The sequence below is a fragment of the Rhinolophus sinicus genome, linkage group LG10 (assembly GCF_036562045.2).
Source record: "Rhinolophus sinicus isolate RSC01 linkage group LG10, ASM3656204v1, whole genome shotgun sequence".
In the NCBI taxonomy this organism is placed as follows: Eukaryota; Metazoa; Chordata; class Mammalia; order Chiroptera; family Rhinolophidae; genus Rhinolophus; species Rhinolophus sinicus.
Genome location: NC_133759.1, coordinates 4,166,959 through 4,186,798, shown reverse-complemented (window position 1 = coordinate 4,186,798; position 19,840 = coordinate 4,166,959). Strand labels below are relative to the sequence as shown.

At 44.1% G+C, this 19,840-nt stretch overlaps 1 protein-coding gene across 11 annotated transcripts in view; it reads left to right on the top strand.

Annotated features, from left to right (window-relative positions):
* SUMF1 (sulfatase modifying factor 1) overlaps nt 1-19,840 on the top strand; it is a 277,240-nt gene that overhangs the window by 61,169 nt on the left and 196,231 nt on the right. For 7 of the 11 annotated variants that reach the window (XM_074312228.1, XM_074312230.1, XM_074312224.1 and 4 more), the window contains one exon: nt 299-358. In XM_074312228.1, coding sequence (XP_074168329.1) covers nt 299-358 — 60 coding nt within the window. Of the gene's footprint in view, nt 1-298; nt 359-517; nt 2,365-5,223; nt 6,047-6,080; nt 7,276-9,483; nt 10,512-19,840 lie in introns of those variants that run through there. The other 4 variants (XM_074312227.1, XM_019723726.2, XM_019723722.2 and 1 more) reach the window with 4 other exon arrangements.

Below are 19,840 nucleotides of genomic sequence, written 5' to 3'. Positions count from 1 at the left end.
CAGGCAGCTGATTCGTCATCCCATGCGAAATGAGACGTGCTGGAGGGGTGTAGAGGTGGGGTTGTGTACGGGGTCATGAAGGTTTCACCAAGGAGGGGACCTTGAGCCGGACCTTAGAAGGTGGATAGGATTTAGAGAGGTGGGCATTCGGGACGGGGCGGGGGACATGGGTGCAGCTGCAAGGCCCAGGGGCAGAAATGCCACGAGAGAGCTGGTTGGACTGAAATGGACTCTACTGTGTCCCACTGTGTGAGGGGCACCTGTGCTCTCTGGACTAACGAGTTCTCTCCCTCCGCAGAAAGGCCCCCCTTCTGGGAAAGACCGGGTGAAGAAAGGTGGCTCCTACATGTGCCATAAGGTAAGTCAAGTCATTAAACTCTTTTGGTGTTGTAACAGCAGGTTTAAGATCCGCGATAAACAGTAGCTCCCAGATGTTCCCCCCCACTTCCGCTAACACATACCTGTCCCCAGTGAAGCCAGAAGGAAAGTAGGCTAATCAGCTCAAGTTTGGGCACAGGTGCGGGGAAACGTGGTACAGGAAGCAGAGGTTGCGAGTGACCTGTTGGCAACCGAATTCCAAGATGTCTGTTGCATCTTGACTGTTTGAGAGACGCCTGTCCATGAACCAGGTCTATGGTACCTTTTCCAGCATGTAAGTCTGGAGTAATGCCCTTGTTTTATTTGAGACCCCTGTAAATTTCTGGATTTTCCTTTGAGATTTAGGTGAGAGTTATAAGTGGAGGGTGGATTGTGTGGAATGGAAACATTCCAGGTGTCCCAGGCATAGAGTGCTTTGAAACAGGCATCAACCTCAGAGAGAGTTTCTGCTCTTTGGGCCGAGATTTCAGTGTCAGAGCTGCCTGTTCTTGGTTAGTCGAAGTGACTCGGTGTCTCATGAGTAACCGTTGTAAGGAGTTTGGAAATCGAATGCCACTTCGCTCCCTTTTTTCCTTTAAGTCATATATTTTTAGTATCTTCAGCTTCTGTCTTTTTATTCCTGTGCAAAGATGGCATTTTGCAAATTGTTATTACAAGACACTTCCCAAGGTAATTTAGTCAGTCCAGGCAATTAGAGACTTACAGCCACCTTTAATGGCTCCCAATTGAGTTACTAATTTGATAATGGCGGCTTTGTTAAACTTTGCCTTAAAACAGTGCTGCTCAGACTTGATTGCACATTAGTCATCTGGGATCTATAAAAATACAGATGCCTGTTTCCTCTCGCTTCTTTCTGATTTGATTTTTCTGGAATGTGACCTGGGCATCAGGAAATTAAAACTCTCAAGGTGATGATAACACACAGCAAAGTTTGGGAACCACTGGCCTAAAGAGGACCTCTTTAGATTATGTATATATGTGAGTTCGGAGGTGTGTTTCTCTTTTGCATTTCTTAGAATTTTTAATCCAGTTATTTGGGTGGAAGTTCATAGAGTTGAGTTCACTATATGCTGTACACCCACATTTGTAACAAGATGTGGACAAATTTATCTTTAAAATTCTAATTTTAAGTTAAAAGCCTTGTCCCAGGCTGTCCCAGTACTTGTAAATGTTCATATATACACATCAGTCTTTAGTCCCAGATTTTTTTCTCTAGTTCAAACTGTTACTACAAGAGTATCTGAATCCTCTTGCTGGGGAGCTAGACGTCCATGAAAAACATGTGACTCTCTCTTTGCACAATAGTATCTCAAAATCCTAATTTCCACCAGTTATGTCTCTGACCTATGGCACTTTTCTTAATTGGGATTCCATTTACTATGTAAGAATTGAGGACCAGAAGAGTTTTCTTCAAGAAACAATGGAGAAAAATGAAGTGTATAAAAAACATTTTAAGCATGAACACTAAAATATGCCAGTGCCATGCACATGAATGTGTCTGGTTTAACATCTCTTGTTTATTTGCTTATTTTAAGTCTGTATTTTTATAGGCTTCCTAGTTTATTCTTTTAAAATATGTTTTAACTTAATATTTGTTGTTAATAAATACATTTACATGGTACAATTGGTTTTTGTATATTTATCTGATGCCCTGCAGCGTTGTTAAACTCATCTATGAGTAATGTTTCTGTAGTTTCTATTGGATTTTTTTACATAGGTGGTGAATATGGACAATTTTACGTTTTCCTTTTTAATCTGGATGACTTTTATTATTTTTTTCTTGCTGTATTGCTTTATGTAGAATCTCGAATACAGTGTTGAATAGGAGTGGGGAGGACAGACATTCTTACCTCATTTTTGAGTTAAGAATTTTAGGGGATAAACAGTCAACTTTTCAAAATTAAATTTGATATTAGCTGCAGTGTTTTCAAAGATGGCCTTTATCTGCTTGAGGAAGTTTCCTTCTATTCCTAGTTTTTTGAGAGTGTTTACCTGAAAGGGATATGGATTTTGCCAGATGCTTTGTCTGTAGCTATTGAGATGTTTATGTGTTTGTTTTTTTTTCAGACTGTTAATATAGTGAATTACATTCATTGATTTTAAATTTTCAAATGTTAAACCATCCTTGCCTTTCTGGATTACATCCACTTAGTTATAACTGAGGTATTATCCTTTTTATATATTTTGGATTTGATGTTGAGCATTTTTGTATTTATGTTCATGATGGTTATTGGTCAGTTTTCTTCTCTGGTTTTGGTATCAATGTATTGCTGGCTTCATAGATTGAATTGGAAAATATTCCCTCATCTTAAATTTTCTAGACAAGTTCATGTAGAACTAGCTATTTCTTCCTTAAATGTTATAGAATTCTGCTGAGACCATTTGGGCCTAGAGTTTAACCATAATTTTAATTTAGTTGATAACTGCAGAGTCATTCAGATTATCTGTTTTTTCTTGATTAATATCTATGAGTTTGTGTCTTTCAAGGAATTTGTCCATTTCATCTGAGTTATTGAATTTATTGGCATAATCTGCCTTTTCATTGGCTGTTTAGACCATTTACATTTAATGTGATTTATATGATTGGGTTTAAATTTGCCATTTTGATCTTTGTTTTTCTTTTTGTCTCATCTGTTCTTTGTTTCTTTTTCTCTCCCCCCCCCCCCCTTTTGACTTCTTTTGGATTAAGTATTTATTTTTTATTTTTTTATTTATCACTCTACTTCTCTCCTTTGGCTTCTTAGCTATAGCTCTTTGTTTTAAAATTTTAAGGATTGATTTAGAGTTTATGGTATGCATATTTAACTATTTTTAGTCTACCTGAAGGGTAAGTTTTAATTTAGTCAGACTCAGAAGGATGAAGAGAACATTCCAGAACAGAGAATACCAGGAAAACAGCACAGTGTTGGTTGTGAATTACTTTCAGAGCACTTCTCCTTTCCAGTAGATTAAAAGTGGCAGCTATAACTAAATTGTTAAGGTGTGGACTCTGGAATTAGATCTAGGTTGCAGTTCTGTAGCTGCTCCTTGCTAGTTGGTGACCTTTGGTGCTTAATCTTTCTAAGCCTCAGTTCCCACGTTTGTAAAATGACATCATCGTTGCACCTACTGTAAGTTTCTCATGACGAAGGAATGGACCAGGTATATGAGCACTTGGTACAGTGCCCAGCTCATGATAAAAGTTGCTATTAACACCGTCTTTCTTAACCATCATCTTTATTGTAATTAGATTGCTTTTTCCCTACTTCCCTTTTGAATAAGGATGTAACTAATCAACTCCTAACTAGATAGGCAGAGTCCTGGTAATTCTTAAGGCGTAGGTGAAAATCAAAACAAAGAAAGAATAATGTACTTCATTTTGAAAAAAATCACCTTGCTTAGAAAGTGACTTACTTTTGATCATAGGCCAGGGCCAGTTTGCATGACTGAAATAATCTCTGATGATTATTCATAACTTTTTGAAAGTCCATCCAAAGTACAGTTTCAACAAGGAGATGAGGGCACAGAAAGAAAATCTATGAGGCAACATAGGTTCAGGTTAAGGGTACGGACTCTGGAATGGGATTGAAACGTCTGTAAGGCTGGATCTACCATTTGTCCGCCATGTGACACAGTTAGCATCCCTGTGCCTCCGTTTTTCCTCCTATATACAAGTCAGATACCAATACTACTGACCCATAGGACTATTGGGCGGGAGAAGTGAATTAATATATGTGAAGTTCTTGGGATAGTTCACATAGTAAGTACTCAAGAAATATTAGTTGTTGTCCTTGACTGTTGTTAAATTAATCCCTGTGAGGTCTTTAGCTCAACCCACAACACTGAGGAAATCCTCACCTTCCCACCATTTTATAGCAAGATTACCAGCAAAAGGAATTGATCTAGTGTCAATGTGTGGGAAATCAAGAGACTTAGGTTCTGCTGTGTGATTTTTTAATAATGATTTTGTTTATAATGAGCTACACTTGCCTTAAAGCTTTCCTTTGTCCCTAAAAGTCTTCCTCTCATAAAAACTGCGTTGCTGTCCCACTTGCCTTCAAAGCCCCAAGGCTGGTAGGTCATTATCTTAAGTGGATTGTTCTTGAGTCCAGGATCACATTCTTAGCACAGATACTGAGATCAATTTCATACGGTAATTAGCCATTTTGATGAAATAGGGCTAAGCAGGTCCTTCCCACTACCTCTGTTCTTAATTAATAAAATGACCCATATTTCAGCCACTCTGAGATCTAACATCATTAATAACCATTGCTGGTGCTAAAAGTAGAGTTGGAAAAAAAGAGCAATGAGGACGTTTAAAATCAGGCCATTTTCCTCTTTAATTATGTATTCCATTAGTTACCTATTATTGGAATTTAAAATGAACTACTTATTGGTTAATGTTTGCTGAGTGAATGAGTCGTGTGAAGTGGAATGATGATGTAAATTGACTGGTTTCTCATATGATGGTCGTGACCTCTTACACCAACTTGTAGTGAGACTTTCTTTTAGGGTTTAGTTCTTCACAGCCATTTATGTTAAGAGAAGATTTTAGGGACTGCTGTGATCTAATAAAGGACTAGCTCTTTTTGTTGTTACTGATTTTAAGCTTTTTCGTTATACAAACAAAACATTTTCATTGCATTGAAAATTAGAAAATAAATAATAAACGTATAAATGAAAACAAAATCATTTGCCCTCTTTCCTAAAGGAAACTATTAACAGTATTCTACCAAACTTTTCGGTGCACTTTTTTTCCTTCCCCAAATGGAATTATTCTGTATGTACCAGGGGCTTCAAACACGGCTGTGGGAAACATCTTACACGGGATCTCATGGCTCTCTTTTCTACTGTCTTATGTTACAGCCTCAGAACCCTTCTGAACAGTGCATCAGAGTTGTTACAGCCTGTGTTTTGTGCACATGAACAGCATCTTATTTTAAAAGTTTGTTATGTGATTTGAGAGATAAGTTCCATAGAGAAACATGCCATCTCACAAAGCCCTCAGCCCTGTGCCTTATCAGCAGAGGTATCCCCCAACTTCCCATTTGTACAGCAAATAAGTTTTGCATTTGCATAGTAAGTGTAGACCCACATTCAGCTGCTGGCAAGCATATCATCTTTGCAAAACAAGATGGCGAAGACCTGCGGAGAAGCTGGCTCGTGCTTCTGTTTCAGTGAGGAAGCACGTTAACCCGCAGAGGTCAGAGAAGACAGGCTGCGTTCCTTTCTGTACTGGAGTGTCATGTTCATCAGAAAGGAACAGCTCCAGTGCCTCCGCGTGTCTAGTGCTTTACTTTTTTACGTAAAGATAAGATGGAGCATTTAACATTCCATTAAGAGCCCCATTTTATCAATTAGGGAACAGATTCAGGAAGGCTTTCCCGAAGATTAAATAGCTAATGAGTCTTAGATTTTGCCTGGTGAGTAAATTTGCAAAATGTTTGTCACGATTTCCATTTGTATCAAGCCCCAATTCCTCTTTCCACTGAGACAACCGCCTGTAACTTGATGGCGTCCTTTTTATCTACCCGAGTTTCCTGCATTTTATCATTTATCAGCTTTCTGCCAGCCATTGCTTTTGCCTGGAATTCTCATTGTCCAAACCTTTGGGCAACTCAGCTTGCATGGTGCCCCCACAGAGAGGCCTTCCCAGGCCACTTTATCTCAAGTCCCCACCTAGTCATGCCTGGCCCTCACTCCCTGTTTTACTTTCTTCCAAGCTGACCACTCCCGGAAACAGCCTGTAATTTACAGGGTTATTTATTGTCCGACTGCTTCTGGAAGCTTCCTGATTACAGATCATCACCTGTGTTGTTCGCACTGTATCCCTTGTGCGCAGAACAGCATGGAGCATGTTGTAAACTCTCAAAGTCAATGAGAAATAAACCACGCTCTGACGGGATCAGGCAGGGCCTTGATATCTTCTTAACTTGCCTGAGTTTTTCCATTTTCATGCCTCTGATATCACTGTTTTCTCCACTAAGGGCACTGTCTTTTCTCCTTTCTAAATCCTGTAAATCAGTGCTACTGAAATTGTGTCCCATGGGCCCAGTGGCACAGCACCTAGAAGCTTGTTAGAAACGCCAATTTTGGACCCACACCCGACTTCCTGAGTCAGAATCTCTGGGTGGTGGTTCAGGAATAGGTATTGAAACACGCTGTCCTGGCTGTTACTATGTCTGCTAAAATCAGGAGACCACTGCCGCCCAGAGTCGTGTAAATCCCTCTCGGCCAAGTACTGCCTTCCAAAAGTCTTGTAATTCTACAAGGGACGTCCCTTCACATGAATTAGTAATAACCTCAGAACCTTCTGGCCCTGGAGTGTTTTGTTGCCGTTTGATGTGTAACCCATGTCCGCTCCCATGCCTAGACTCGGCCGTCGCTGTGGGTGTGCATGGCGGGCAATCAGGAAACGCTTGGTCGTTTCTTGCCAGGTGTGGTTCAGTTAGTTATGGAACAGTTATGGGCAGCAGTTAGTCTGGCTGCCTGCCTCCCCCAGGACTTGGGAGCATGGGGCCCAGGCCTACTCACCCCCCAGCTTGACTCTAGAAGTACCAGCACAGTGTCGCCTCACGGCAGCCCAGGGGTAGGGGACGAGGCTTCTGCTGCATCCTTCTGCGTGGTCACCTCTAGTCATTTTAGAGCTTCCATCGCATGCCAGTCACAGGTTGTAGCCGATGCCATCCGTGTTTTTCGTTCTCTCAGGCATGTTTTTTATTCATCTTTCCTTCGCCTGCCGGATATTGGTAACATGTTAGGTTTCTCAGTGGCCCCAGGGAAAATGAGAAAATTGTTGCTATTGTTTCACCATCTACAGAAGGTAAAGTACCGTCTTTCTTTTTATGGTGGAAGTGCCCCGGGAAACTCCTGTGTCAGCTTTCGATAGGTTCTATGAAGATTGGAAACATTCAACTTCTGGGAAAGAAAGGAGAGTAATAAGAGTTAAGAAAAACAACTGCCTCTTTTGTGCTGACCTATTCTCCCCCCACAAAGGGTCTCTCCTTCATGAGTCCGTAAGCTATTCCCCATGATGATTTGTGCAGCTTCTTTAACCAGCGGGCGGGGACTGGAGTTCCCCTGGGCCAACCCAGGGTTGGTACACATGGTACACAGGACAAGTAGTCATTCTCTCTTACTTTGAAGAGCAATCCTAGGACCTAAGAGTTCTGCGCATGGTTATTTTTGAAATATGGAAACTTTCGAAATATTCAAATCAAGTAATCTGCGGTTATTCACTGAGTACCTACTGGGTGGCTGGGGCCATGTTAGGCTTTCTTACTTGTGCAGGTCTGTGTGTGCCTGCAGGATGGATGTCGGGGGGTGGGGACGAGAGTGGGATGTGATACCTTACATCTAGCACACAGTCTCGCCAGGGAGGCCAGTGCACAGTGAGACCTGAGTTTGAGTCCACTTCCTGTCACAACTCTGTCATCTCGGTGATGTATTTAAGTTCTCGGGCTGTTAAAATCAAGTGAACTCTCAGATAAATGTGCTACCTGGCACAATGCCTGGCCTGTGCCAGGCGCTCGATGTCCATGGGCATTTGTGTGCTTGGACTCTGCTCCTGCAAAAGAAACAGACGCTAAACCCACCCCCCACACACACACACACCAATGTGTAGCTTTATCAGTTATGATTTAAACTCCCAGTGCACCATATTGAAAAAAACGTTTTCCACAACCCTTCCTCCTCTGGACATTTCTAGGCCTGTGGCTCAGTGGTTGCCACTTTGCCAGGTGTGAAATCGTGTCTTAATGTTGCTCTGAATTAATATTTTTCTCAGTTGCCATTAAGCTTTATCACTTGGTTTAATGTCAAATACTACTGTAAATGTAAAATAACTTTTCGAATTATAACAGTAATCTGTGTGAGGAAAGAGTGAAGATAGTGAATGTACCATGTTTCCCTGAAAATAAGACCTAGCCAGACAATCAGCTCTAATGCGTCTTTTGGAGCAAAAATTAATATAAGACCCGGTATTATATTATACTATACTATACTATACTATACTATACTATACTATTATATCTGGTCTTATATTATAGTAAAATAAGACCGAGTCTTACATTAATTTTTTCTTCAAAAGATGCATTAGAGCTGATTGTCCGGCTAGGTCTTATTTTTGGGGAAACACAGTATATAATGGAGTCGCCTTGACCAAATGGCAAAAATGATTAACATCACTAGGGTTGAGGCATGAGGATGGACTCCATTCTAGTACTAACTCACCTGGGAACTTAAACTTTTTTGCACATTCCATTCCTGTGTCAATGCCTGGATATACACGTGGGCCTCCAGGTAGCCCTCTGGTTACCCTCTGAAGGACTCACCTACACACACACCTGGCAGCCACTGTCCCGACCACCGGGACTGGCCAGACCTCCCAGCACCCGTCTCCCGGACCACTTGGCATCCATCATCCCGACTGACACCACCCTGGACCAATCCTAGTGCTAAGGATGCAGGGCTGCTGCTTCTCAAGGATGTACTTTTGGCTCCAAGCCCTTGAGCTTCTCTTCCTTCTTGGAGCACTTCTGGGCGTTGCCTCGCTGTGGGCCCAGTTTGCCAGCTCCAAGACCCTTGACTCTGTTTCTAACAAAACCTCCAGACATTTTTTGAGCTCATTCATCATAGACTCAGTGTTGGAAATTTGGAACTCCACTGCCCGAGGGTCACTCCTGTTTGTATCGAGGTGCCGTTTCGAATCTTCCGGTCTTTTATCTTCAGCACATGTAATTATGTACCTCATACAGAGTTCTGTATTCTGACTTTTTTAATTTAACGTATCGTGCAAATATTCCGTGTCTTTAACTATTACATAAAAACATGGTTTTTAATGGCTGCTGACTCGTGTAACATGGATGTGACGTAAGTTGTGTGACCGCGGCTGGGTAACGTCTCACTGTGCGAAGTCGTGCTGACACCAGCACCTCGTGTTTCGCGGCGAGCGTGTCTGTAGTCTGTGCTGAACTCGGAGCCGCCGCCTGCCCTTGGGAACAGCCGCGCGGTGCAGGCGCGGGCGTGGGAGCCGGGCGCGTCCAGGGGCGCGCGCCGCGCTGGGCCGGTGCTCGGGCGCCCGGTGAGGCGCGCGGCTGCCGGCGCTCACGTCTCCCCTCTCCGCAGTCCTACTGCTACAGGTACCGCTGCGCCGCCCGCAGCCAGAACACGCCCGACAGCTCCGCGTCCAACCTGGGCTTCCGCTGCGCCGCCGACCGCCCGCCCAGCGCCGGCTAAGCGCCAAGGAGGAGAGGAGGGCGCGTGTGACCTGCGCTGCGCTTCCCTCGGGACGGCGAGGCCACGGAGTTCCCGCCCCAGGTGGGGTCATACCCGCCCAGTGGCCAGAGGAACCCCCTGGGGAGACCAGGTCGCCAACCTGCGTCCCGCTTTCTCGGTGGTGCATTTCCGGAGCTCATCGCCATGATTCACTTTGCAGAGCCTTTTCCAAGAGGACTGGGTGGGGGGACCCAGAGCTCGGCTTCAGGAGGCCTGCGTTCTCCCCCAGCTCTGCCCCTGGGGTGACACCTCAGGGTCTCCCCCTGACCTCGATCCAGGACCGCTGAGGCTCTCTGCACCTCAAATTCTATGACTAGCTCAGATTCTATTGTGATTTCATAGTGAGAATTTATGACAGATTATTTTTGAGCTGTTTTTTTCCATGTGTGAACCTGGGTGATATTAATTATGTAAAGTTCTCTGATGTGTTATTTCCAGAAAAGGATGGGGGGGGGGCGGCGGTGACGACGCTTTATATTCATACTGCACTTTGTTTTTTAAGGACATGAGTGTCTGTTGCATTGTTGTGATGAATCCCACGTGGGCCAGTGACGGGTGCGCTCAAGTCCGCTCTCTGCACACACAGGGATGTCTGTGGGGTGACTCAACTGTGCTTTATCTTTTAATATTAAGTGCCTTTGGTTCAGGGGGCAGTTATAAGCCGTATTTCCCTCTCTCCCATAAGCCTTCGGTGGATGCGAAACGTGTGGTACGTGGAACAATCAGATGCAGGAGAGAAGGAACAAGAACCTTGAATGAAATACACGCAGGGTATGCAGTGTTTTGTAACAGGGATGTAGGAAATCGAGTTGGCTGTGGGATATCGGATGCTTTGAATCATGCACTGTGTCAAATAAACTGGTACCTGCTAAATCATCCTTCACGCTCATTGGTCTCTTTTGTGTTTTCCTCAGTGTGTTTTAAAGAAATGACTTTGTGATAAGTGTGTGTTTTATTTGCTAGAAAACTTTCGTGTCCATTAGCGACTTGATAACTTTGACACGTGAGCAGTCTGTGGCAATTTTTATTCCCAAGAGCAAGGCTGTTCTGCAGGGAACCTTACTATGACCTGGCTGCTTCATGCCTGAGTAGAGGAGGCAACGTCAAGGGTGTTGCCTGGGTGCGTGGGTGAGCCTGTGAAATCCGACAGCTGCTTCACATGCCAGGAAAGCCCCTTGTTTTAGAGTGATGGCTTTTCACCAGAGGTCCCTGTCATCAGGACTCCATCCTGATCCCCCAGCCCTAGAAGACCCCTGAGACATTTCTAGCCTGTCATTTGAAAGAAGTGGCTCCTCTTTGTTGGTTGTTCAGAAAGTAAGTAAAATAATGTTCGTAAGTGTTCAACTGACACTTGATTGCCAGTTTATGTATAGCCTCCTAACATCAAAACATTTGTTGTGAAAAATAGTTGTGTTGCCAGGGTGTTGAGGCATTTATTAATCTGTCAGTTTGTGGATGTGAAATGTCTCACTATGAACTTTCACCAATTGATGATTAATTCCAAGCAAAACAAGCAAAAATTTGCTTAATTGAAAAAGCTAATGTAGAATATAAGGTACGTATCTTATTCTTAAAGTTACCAGTACTCAGTAGAATTTTTGTTTTTACTTGTTACCTCCCACCTGCTTATGTTTTTTTATACATGGTTATATTTTTACTGTGTATATTTTGAAGTCTTCTCTTGTTAATTAATGTTACACAGCATAAATATTTTTGGTGTGTTTTGGCTTTGTTTTTAGAATTGCATTTTTAGCAGCTGCATAATATTAGAAAGCATTTTAAACAAAATCTTAACAAGCCCTTCATTTCAGAACCACATTTCTATATTACCAACCAAAGAGTGCACCAAACTACAGACAGCTGTGACCACTACACTGCATAACATTGCATATCAACATATGAACAGGCCAACAAGATGACAGTATGATGTTTCAGCTTTAGTGCCATCTATGCATTCCTGAAGGACCTCATCTCCTGCAAAATTGCATGCAAAAAGTAGGGGACATAAAGGACACATAGGGCTAAAGGCAGACCACTCAAAACTGAAGGAACTTTGTAAGTAGAGCACCGACAAAAGAACAGCTCTCCTAATAAAACCAGTAGCTCACTTAAACCTCCAGTGGCCTCTGTAGCCAGATCACAGCCTTGCTGCCTTCAACGCTGGGCCCCTTGAAGGCGTTTGCTTTTGATGGAGCCAACCTGCATCAAAAGTCGAAATCTCATCCATGTGTAGACTTCTTCCTCGATCGTTTTTTAAAGGGCTGTGGGTAGTGTCTTTGCAGCATCTTTATCTGCACGCTCAGCTTTTGTTTGTTTGTTTTGCAAGGAGCACTTTTGTTGGATCTGTGCTTCTAACTCTTTATTTCCTGCCTCACTGAAGCGTGGAGGGAATTTGAGGTTTGTTTTCAAATCTGCCTTCATCCCGAATCCTGGACAATCTTAATTTATCATCAGGGGTGTACATGGTGAGCTGAGAGGGAAGCAAGTCATACCTTCTTTCACAAAACCGTGCAAACATGATTAGAAAGCGGCAGGGAACAAAGACTGATGGTGGTGGTACCACGACCCACAGTCACTTTTCCTTGTTGGAAAGCGTCAAATTGCATTGATGCCTCAAACTTTGTGTGGTTCAGCCTACAGCTTAAAGTGGAATACACAGATCTGCATCAATTTAGACATTTTTTCTTTGTCTTCCTCCTCTCCCCTCCCTGATGTTTTTTTTTTTTTTTTTTGGACAAGGCATCAGTGTTGTCCATTTGACCCTTCAGGGCAATAAGAAATGGAAGGTGCTGTTCAGTAAGTGTTTATCTGGGCTGGGGTATGATGGAGCAGTGACTGCAAACTAGTGTCTTGGTAAATTCTATTGTCCACAGACTGTCTTTACTGAGAATTCTGTTGTCGACAGAAAACGAGGCAGTGGCCTCTCCTCCACGAGAAGCTCAGCATTCTAGTCCTCTTGCTAATCACCTTGTGAAAACACCATGTTTTCAAGCCACATGCAGAATTGTTGCCAGGGGTACACTCCACAGCTGAGTTAATGAAAGGAGTATCTTGATAAAAAACGTGGAAATATGGTGTTTTCTGTTCGGAGACTTCAGGCAGTTCACGCAAGAGGCTAGTGGGGGGTTTCTTTTTGTCTTTATAAAATGGTATTTTGCATGCACTTCTTCCTACCTTCCAACAAGCACTAACCTTCCCAGCGGCACTACTTCTCTTAGGAAGTTAACCTGCTGGCTGCTGTTTGGAGGGGCCAGTGGTACAGAGCCTGGCTCACGCAGTGTGAGGGTGAGTGATGTCCGTTTTGAAGGGGTTGCAGCCACTCTGCTCTCGCCCAGTGCTGCCACACAAATGGGCCCAGAACTGCGCGTTCGTCCACTTTCCAAGAGTAGTTGTACACCCACATGTTCGTGTGAAGGCTTCTGAGCTCTTCGGGTTGGCAACCAATTCAGATGGAAAAATCCCAAACACTGTGAAGACCTAATAAATTGCTTCTGCAGCCAGATCCAGCCTGTGGGTGCCGCTCTCAGCCTAGATGATGAAAAGTCGACTCATTTCATGAAGCACAAAAATTCCATATATTTCTATTGGAAAAATGACTAATCATGTAAGTAGTGTACCGGTTAGGAATGTCCAAGTGTGAGGAAGGGCAGTGGCCCACGAGCACCATCTCACCTGGGCGCTGCCACTCCATCCCCACCCCTCCCACCGGCAATGCTCACAGCCGCTGGGAATCTCAGCAGCGCCTGGACAGCCCATTTCTATTAACTTAAATACTTACTACGAAGTTTGCAGCCTGATACCGAAGACGAGCAGAAATGTCAGTGTCTTGACTGTTGGTTTCATTGCATGTGTTAAACTTATTCTCTGCAGTAGAAACTACTCCAGAGCAGGCCTTGTTTCCACAGGTTTGCCAGAATCCGTCGTGCTATTAGGGAAAGTTGGCCTCTGTCGTTTCAGATGCTTAAAACCCCATGGAAATGACAAACTCCAAGAGGCTGAGAGGAGCCGGGGCAGCTGCCAGAACTGACTTCCTCTGACTCTTGTGTTCGGACCATTAGAGCAGGAGTCTAATTAATCTTTTGATTAAGCCAAACCGTTACAGATAATATTCAGGTAAGTGGTAAAATGAGAAACGCTCCTTTCTGAAACTTGCCCTATTTTGGATTGGAAAATTCTGGGGAATAGCACCGAGGGGTGGAATTTTTCAGCGTCAGCTCAGATTCTCATCTGCCCCCAAATGGTAACTGACCCCAGTCATCGTTTTGAGAAGGCTGGTTGGGCCTTTGGAATTAGTCACAGTTGTCAGGAAGGCAGGCGGTTCCGTTTCACAGCCATTGACGGTCGGATATCATTGCTCTCCCGCCCCTGGGTCCCGGCCATGCTTGACAAACTCCTTGTTTTCTTTGCTGAGGAAATGGAAGACGGATCAGAGCTGCTCTTTCCAACATGTCAGTTGGGCACCTCATCAGGGTAACGTGAGAAGCGCTGAATCAAGGCTGAGGGGAAAAGTGAAACCAGCTGGCAGACTGTCAGGGGAAAAGAGATAAGCTGCCTGGTCAGGTGGCGCTGATAAAAGGGTCACCTGCATTTAGTTTGGGGCCTGTGAGGAGGGCCCTTTGTGGTTGCTTATTTGGAGTCCACAGTTTTCCTCTGCTCCAGACACTTGCCAAATATAATTTTATTTATTTACTTTTAAATGACATGGAAGGGTGCCCCTATAATCTCTTCAGTTGTTGTCGTTGGAATGACTTTGATATAGGACTCCCCCAAAAGGACTTTGCAATATGTACTGTAAGGTTCCCCACTGTTGCAGCCTCTGCTGGAGGTGACATGGACCCTGCATGTCACCGCCTGCCCCCTTAGATGGTGGCTGTATGATAAAGCCCATGACAGACGTCAGTGTTGCTGTCATGAAACAGCTCACTTTCTCTTGGTGGATTTTGTCTTCGTTTTGCTGTGAATCATGATTGTCCTACGTCCATTCTTAGGAAACTAGGACTCAGAGTGTTTGCAAGGTGCCCGGGTAACATGGCTGAATGAGGCAGAACCAGGACTCACCCTTCTTCTGACTTCTGTTCTCTCTACTGTAGTGTTAAATCTGCAGTTTTATTGTGCCTTTGAGGTGGGGGGGAGGCTGTAGAGGGGAGATTACCGGGAGGGGGCCTCAAGGGAGAAAGACACGGAATGAGGGGCAGGATGGTTTAGTGATTATGAGCGTGGACGCCGGAGCCAGACTGTCCAGGCTTCAATTCTTGTCCTGCCACTTGCTAGTATTGTGACTTGGGACAAGTTCCTGAACCTATTCAGATTTTGAAAATTAAGTGGAAATTCTTCTAGAAAAGGTAGAATCGAGGCAGGAGGGTTAAAATAGTATAAAGTGATCTGTGTGTGAACCTTTGACCTGCTTGACGTCGATTCCAAACTTTGAAGGTCAGTGCAATCATTATTCTCAATGTGGTAATGAAATGTCCAAGGTTAAGATTTGGTTGGTAACCTTTTCAAAAAGCGTGCTTTCATCACACCTTCCCCACCCCCAAGCCCCAGCATGTGCCACTTCTTTTTACAAAGTGATTATGGATTCAGAAAGAAGTGATTTTGAAGTTGTTTAGAGGCGAGAAGCCTGGGTCTGTGGGAAACATTCTTCCTCAGGAAATAAGATCAAAAGGCGCATGATCGGCCCACTTGTCCCAGGCTCCGATCTGTGTAAAGAGTATAGCTGATAAAGACGACTGAGACCACGTGTGAAGAATGAAACACAAGTGTCCTGTGCCACGCTTGTTAAATGGCCTCTGAAAACGCACACGGGAGGCCTGGATAAGATGAAACCCCCTGGTGTTTGTGAGACTCGGCTACAGCTTCTCAGGGTCTACTCTCTCCCTTGCTGCTCGCTCGGCTCAGAGCTGACACTGTTTGCAAAGAGAGTTCCAGCTCTGCGATTGCTTCTGTTCCAGGATGTCTGTAAATAGTTTGGTGGGGGGGAAATAAACCACACGAGTGTGGAAACCACGTTCACATTTGTCATTTTATATTTCTTAATGAAAGCCTTTGCTTCGGGACATATTAGGCCAGCCAGACGCTGGAGCACATTGGTTACTGCTGTGGGCTCTTCGCTCTTCTGGACGGTCTCTCGGCATTAGCCTTGTGGCTCCACACGTGGGAACGGTTTTTCTGTGAAGTGGCAACTCAAAACGCTTTTGTGTGTGACGTTCCCCCTCTAGTGGCCACATTGTTTTGTATGAATAGTACGTAGAGTTGGAGAACCTTCCAGTTCTGGTCTCTGCCTTTTTAAAGATGCAAATGGAGAATGTGATCTGCAGATGGGAGGAAAGGCTCTGGAATTTTTACACTGATTATCTTCTGAGTTTCTACTGCCTTCGTTAATAATTCTTATTAATAACCATCAAGTGTTATTAGAAAAACCTTCATTATTTTCTAAATTGTAAGAACAATAAAATGCATAAGGCAAAGCTAGAAACTCTAAAATATATGCAAGTATTCTTAGCAGCCCTTTATTCTGTGAGGTCTGGCATTCTCCCAAATCTTTGCCAGCAGGTAACTACTAGCAAGTGTTAGTTGTATCTTCCCAGACTTCTTTTCTATGCATTTACAAACATATTATACATGTGTGTATTGATATATATTGAATACAGATTATGTATAAATATGTACATACACACACAAAGAAACCATATACAATATATACAATTTACATTTGCTTTGTATAAAGCAAAATGGAATCATACTATAAATACTCTTCATTTAATATATTTTGTACACCTCATGACAGTACTATGTAGGTCTAACTCTTTTTCAATAGCTGAATTAGCTACCCTACTAAAGCTGAGGGGCATTCAAAGTCACAGCACTTCCCAGTGGCCCCACTACAGCTGGCTGTCCCTTATCCTCACGGCAGCTTGCTGGTACCTTCCAGCAAGGAGCCTATACACTTATCTGGAGCCCTCAGGTTTGCAGCTGTGGTCCAGGAGACACCTCTAGATCGCCTGGTCTGGAGACCAGTGGGATTTATGATTGTGGTCCCACAGGACTGTGTGTGTGTGTGTGTGTGTGTGTGTGTGTGTGTGTATATATATATATATATATATATATATATATATAGTACTTGCATACTTTATTTTAAAAATTTTATTGGGGAACAGTGTGTTTCTCCAGGCCCATCAGCTCCAAGTCGTTGTCCTTCAATCTAGTTGTGGAGGGCGCAGCTCAGCTCCAAATCCAGTCGCCATTTTCAATCTCTAGTTGCAGGGGCACAGCCCACCATCCCATGCGGGAATTGAACCGCAACCTTGCTGTTGAGAGCTCGCACTCTAACCAACTGAGCCACTGAGCCATCCGGCTGCCCCTATATTTGCACACTTTAAAAGCTGCTGCCTGAGGGTCTAGCTTTCAATCAGCCTGAAACTAGGGGCTCACTGAGGTCCCTCCCTTTGGGACACTGGCAGGGCTTGGCACATCATCAACTGGGACCTATTGAGAATAAATCAGGCTGCGTAGACAATAACAAAAGATGGAGGGACAACCAAGAACTAGGGCAGAGTTGAACAACAAGCTTGTTCCTACACGAGGGCACCCCTACAAGACTGAGAGAGGTACTGTGTCACCCAATAGAAACAGAGGCAAGCAAAATGAGGAAAGAGAGGAATATGTTTCAAACGAAAGAACAGGATAAAACCTTAGGAAAATACTTAGTGAAACAGAGATGCATAATTTACCTGATAAAAAGTTCAAAGTAATTGTCATAAAGAGGCTCACTGAACTCGGGAGGAACTGAACACAGTGAGAACTTCCACAAAGACGTAGAAAATATAAGAATGCATCAAACAGAAGACAGAGCTGAAGAATACAGTAACTGAACTGAAGAATGCCTCAGAAGGTTGTAACAGCAGAGTAGATGAAGCAAAAGAAGGAGCCGCGATCTCTAAGACAGGTCAGTAGCGCTCACCCAAACTGAGCAGCAAAAAGAAAGAAGAAGATCGGAAAGTGAAGGTAGCCTGCGGAACCTATGGGACAACATCAAGAGGAGTAACCACCAGGTTATTTTCAGTTTTTATTGTTAAACAATGTTCCAGTAAACCTAGTTGTACCTATGTACCGTGTTTCCCCGAAAATAAGAGCTAGCCGGGCAATCAGCTCTAATGCATCTTTTGGAGCAAACATTAATATAAGACCCAATCTTACATCATATCGTATGTATCGTATCGTATCATATCATCATATCATATTATATAAGATGTGGTCTTATATTATAATACAATAAGACTGGGTCTTATATTAATGTTTGCACCAAAAGACACATGAGAGCTGATTGTCCAGCTAGGTCTTACTTTCGGGGAAACATGGTACATCTTTGTCGGTTTGTGCAGACATTTCTGCATCAGAAGTTCCCAGGAGCCTAACTCCTGTGTCAAAGCATATGGTTATCTTAATTTGTGAGGACATTGATGGCCCTCCAGAACGGCTGTACCATTTACATTCTCAGGCCCGATCTGCAGCTTTTCAGTGTTTTTTTCTTTCATCGTAAAACGAATCTGAGAACCACCAAGGTATCTCAGCATAGGGGAAATTCTGTCAGATTCAGGAATAGTTCTCAGCGGAGGTGAATGAAATCAAACTCAGGGCGTCATCTGGACTCAGCACTAGAACATTCCCAGCCCTCTGTGGCTGAAGTACAACCCTGAGACGTGCTAATGGGCCCAATCTTGCTTGCAAATGACTCAAGTCTGCAAAAGTAATTCACTGGTAACTAAATCAGTCTTTGGGAGTAAATTGTTTCCACTCCCGCCCCTGCCCACAGCCCACAGTGACCTCTTAACTGCCTGTCATGACCATGTTATTTTTCTCCCTGTGGTTTGGAGACCTGCAGCCCCTTTTTGAGGTAATAATTCTGACCCTTCCTATGTATGGCTTTGTTTGGGTTGCTTCTGACCTCACATACTCTTCCCTGAAAGTTAAAAACATCATTGAAGGTCAGGAAGTTTACGGGTTATCTGGCACCAGCTTCCTCTCCCCCATCTCCCTTCGCCATCTGATGTCCTCAGAGCTGGCTCCTGGGCCCTGCCTGGCTTGTCGTGATAGAAATACTTGGGGGAGATTGTCAGAAGTGTTCTGTCCTCAGCCCTCCCCCCAGAAGACTGAGTGAGTAAGGCTCAAGTGAGGCCCAGCATTAGATACTTTTCCAAGTCCCCGTTCTCATCCCCTGAGCACTGGGGACCCCCAGCCCCTTGGGAGCTTGAGTTGCATTCTCTGTAAAATGAGGGCTTGAATGCCCTGAGCTGTCCTGAAGGGAAAGGAGGAGAGGGTTGTCAGGACAGTCATGCCTGGAGACGGGACAGCACAGTTGGTCCTGGGGGTGACCAGCGTGTTGCCCGGTGGCCGTCCCTGGAAGGAGGTGCTGCTTCTGTGGCTCTATTTCTTCACTCCCTTCTGGAGTGACAAACCCAGCTGGGAAGAAGGCAAGACAAACGTGTGCGCCTCCGGTGACACAGACCTGTTGTCAACCCCTCATTGCACAACCTTTAAGGACCCGTTCACTCTGAAATTCTGTGACTGGCCCTCGGTGAAGTGAACCCAACGGTGAAAGCAGCCGCATAAGCTAAGGAGTAGAAAGCTGACGGAAATACAGAGACACCTGAGCAGTAGCTGGCATGTAGCGCAGGTGTTGGCTAAATGCTCCGAGCTTTGACATGTTGGGCCTGAGGCCTCAGTCAGCCGGCCGGCAGCTTCTCTGTGGGGTGTGGCCTCTGGTTACCCATGGCCTGGGCTTCTTTGTTGGGCCCTGTGGACTTTGCATTATGAGCGTGGGGCTTTGGAACTTTCCCGTCCATAATGTCTGCAACACTTGTAATCAAGTCGGCTTCGTGCTAAGGGATACATTCTTGCTTATTGCCTTGCATGTCCTCACAGTGGTACTCTTTATAAATGAAAGTGCTGAAACTGCAGTTGGCGAAGTCCAGTGAATTTCTTAGTTTTAAAAAAGTTAATAGCATTTGCTCTCACCCTTGCTGCTTTGTAGCAGGTGCCCTAGGTGTCTAGCCACAAAAATTTAGATGTATCGGTAAAGAAATAGAGTCTTTTTAAAGGAAATTTTTAAAAAAGTGAATGCATTTGATCTCTGTCCAGTAAGGAATATCTAATGCATGCTTGTTACACTTTAAACCATTTCAAATGACAGGTGCCAACAACTCTACTT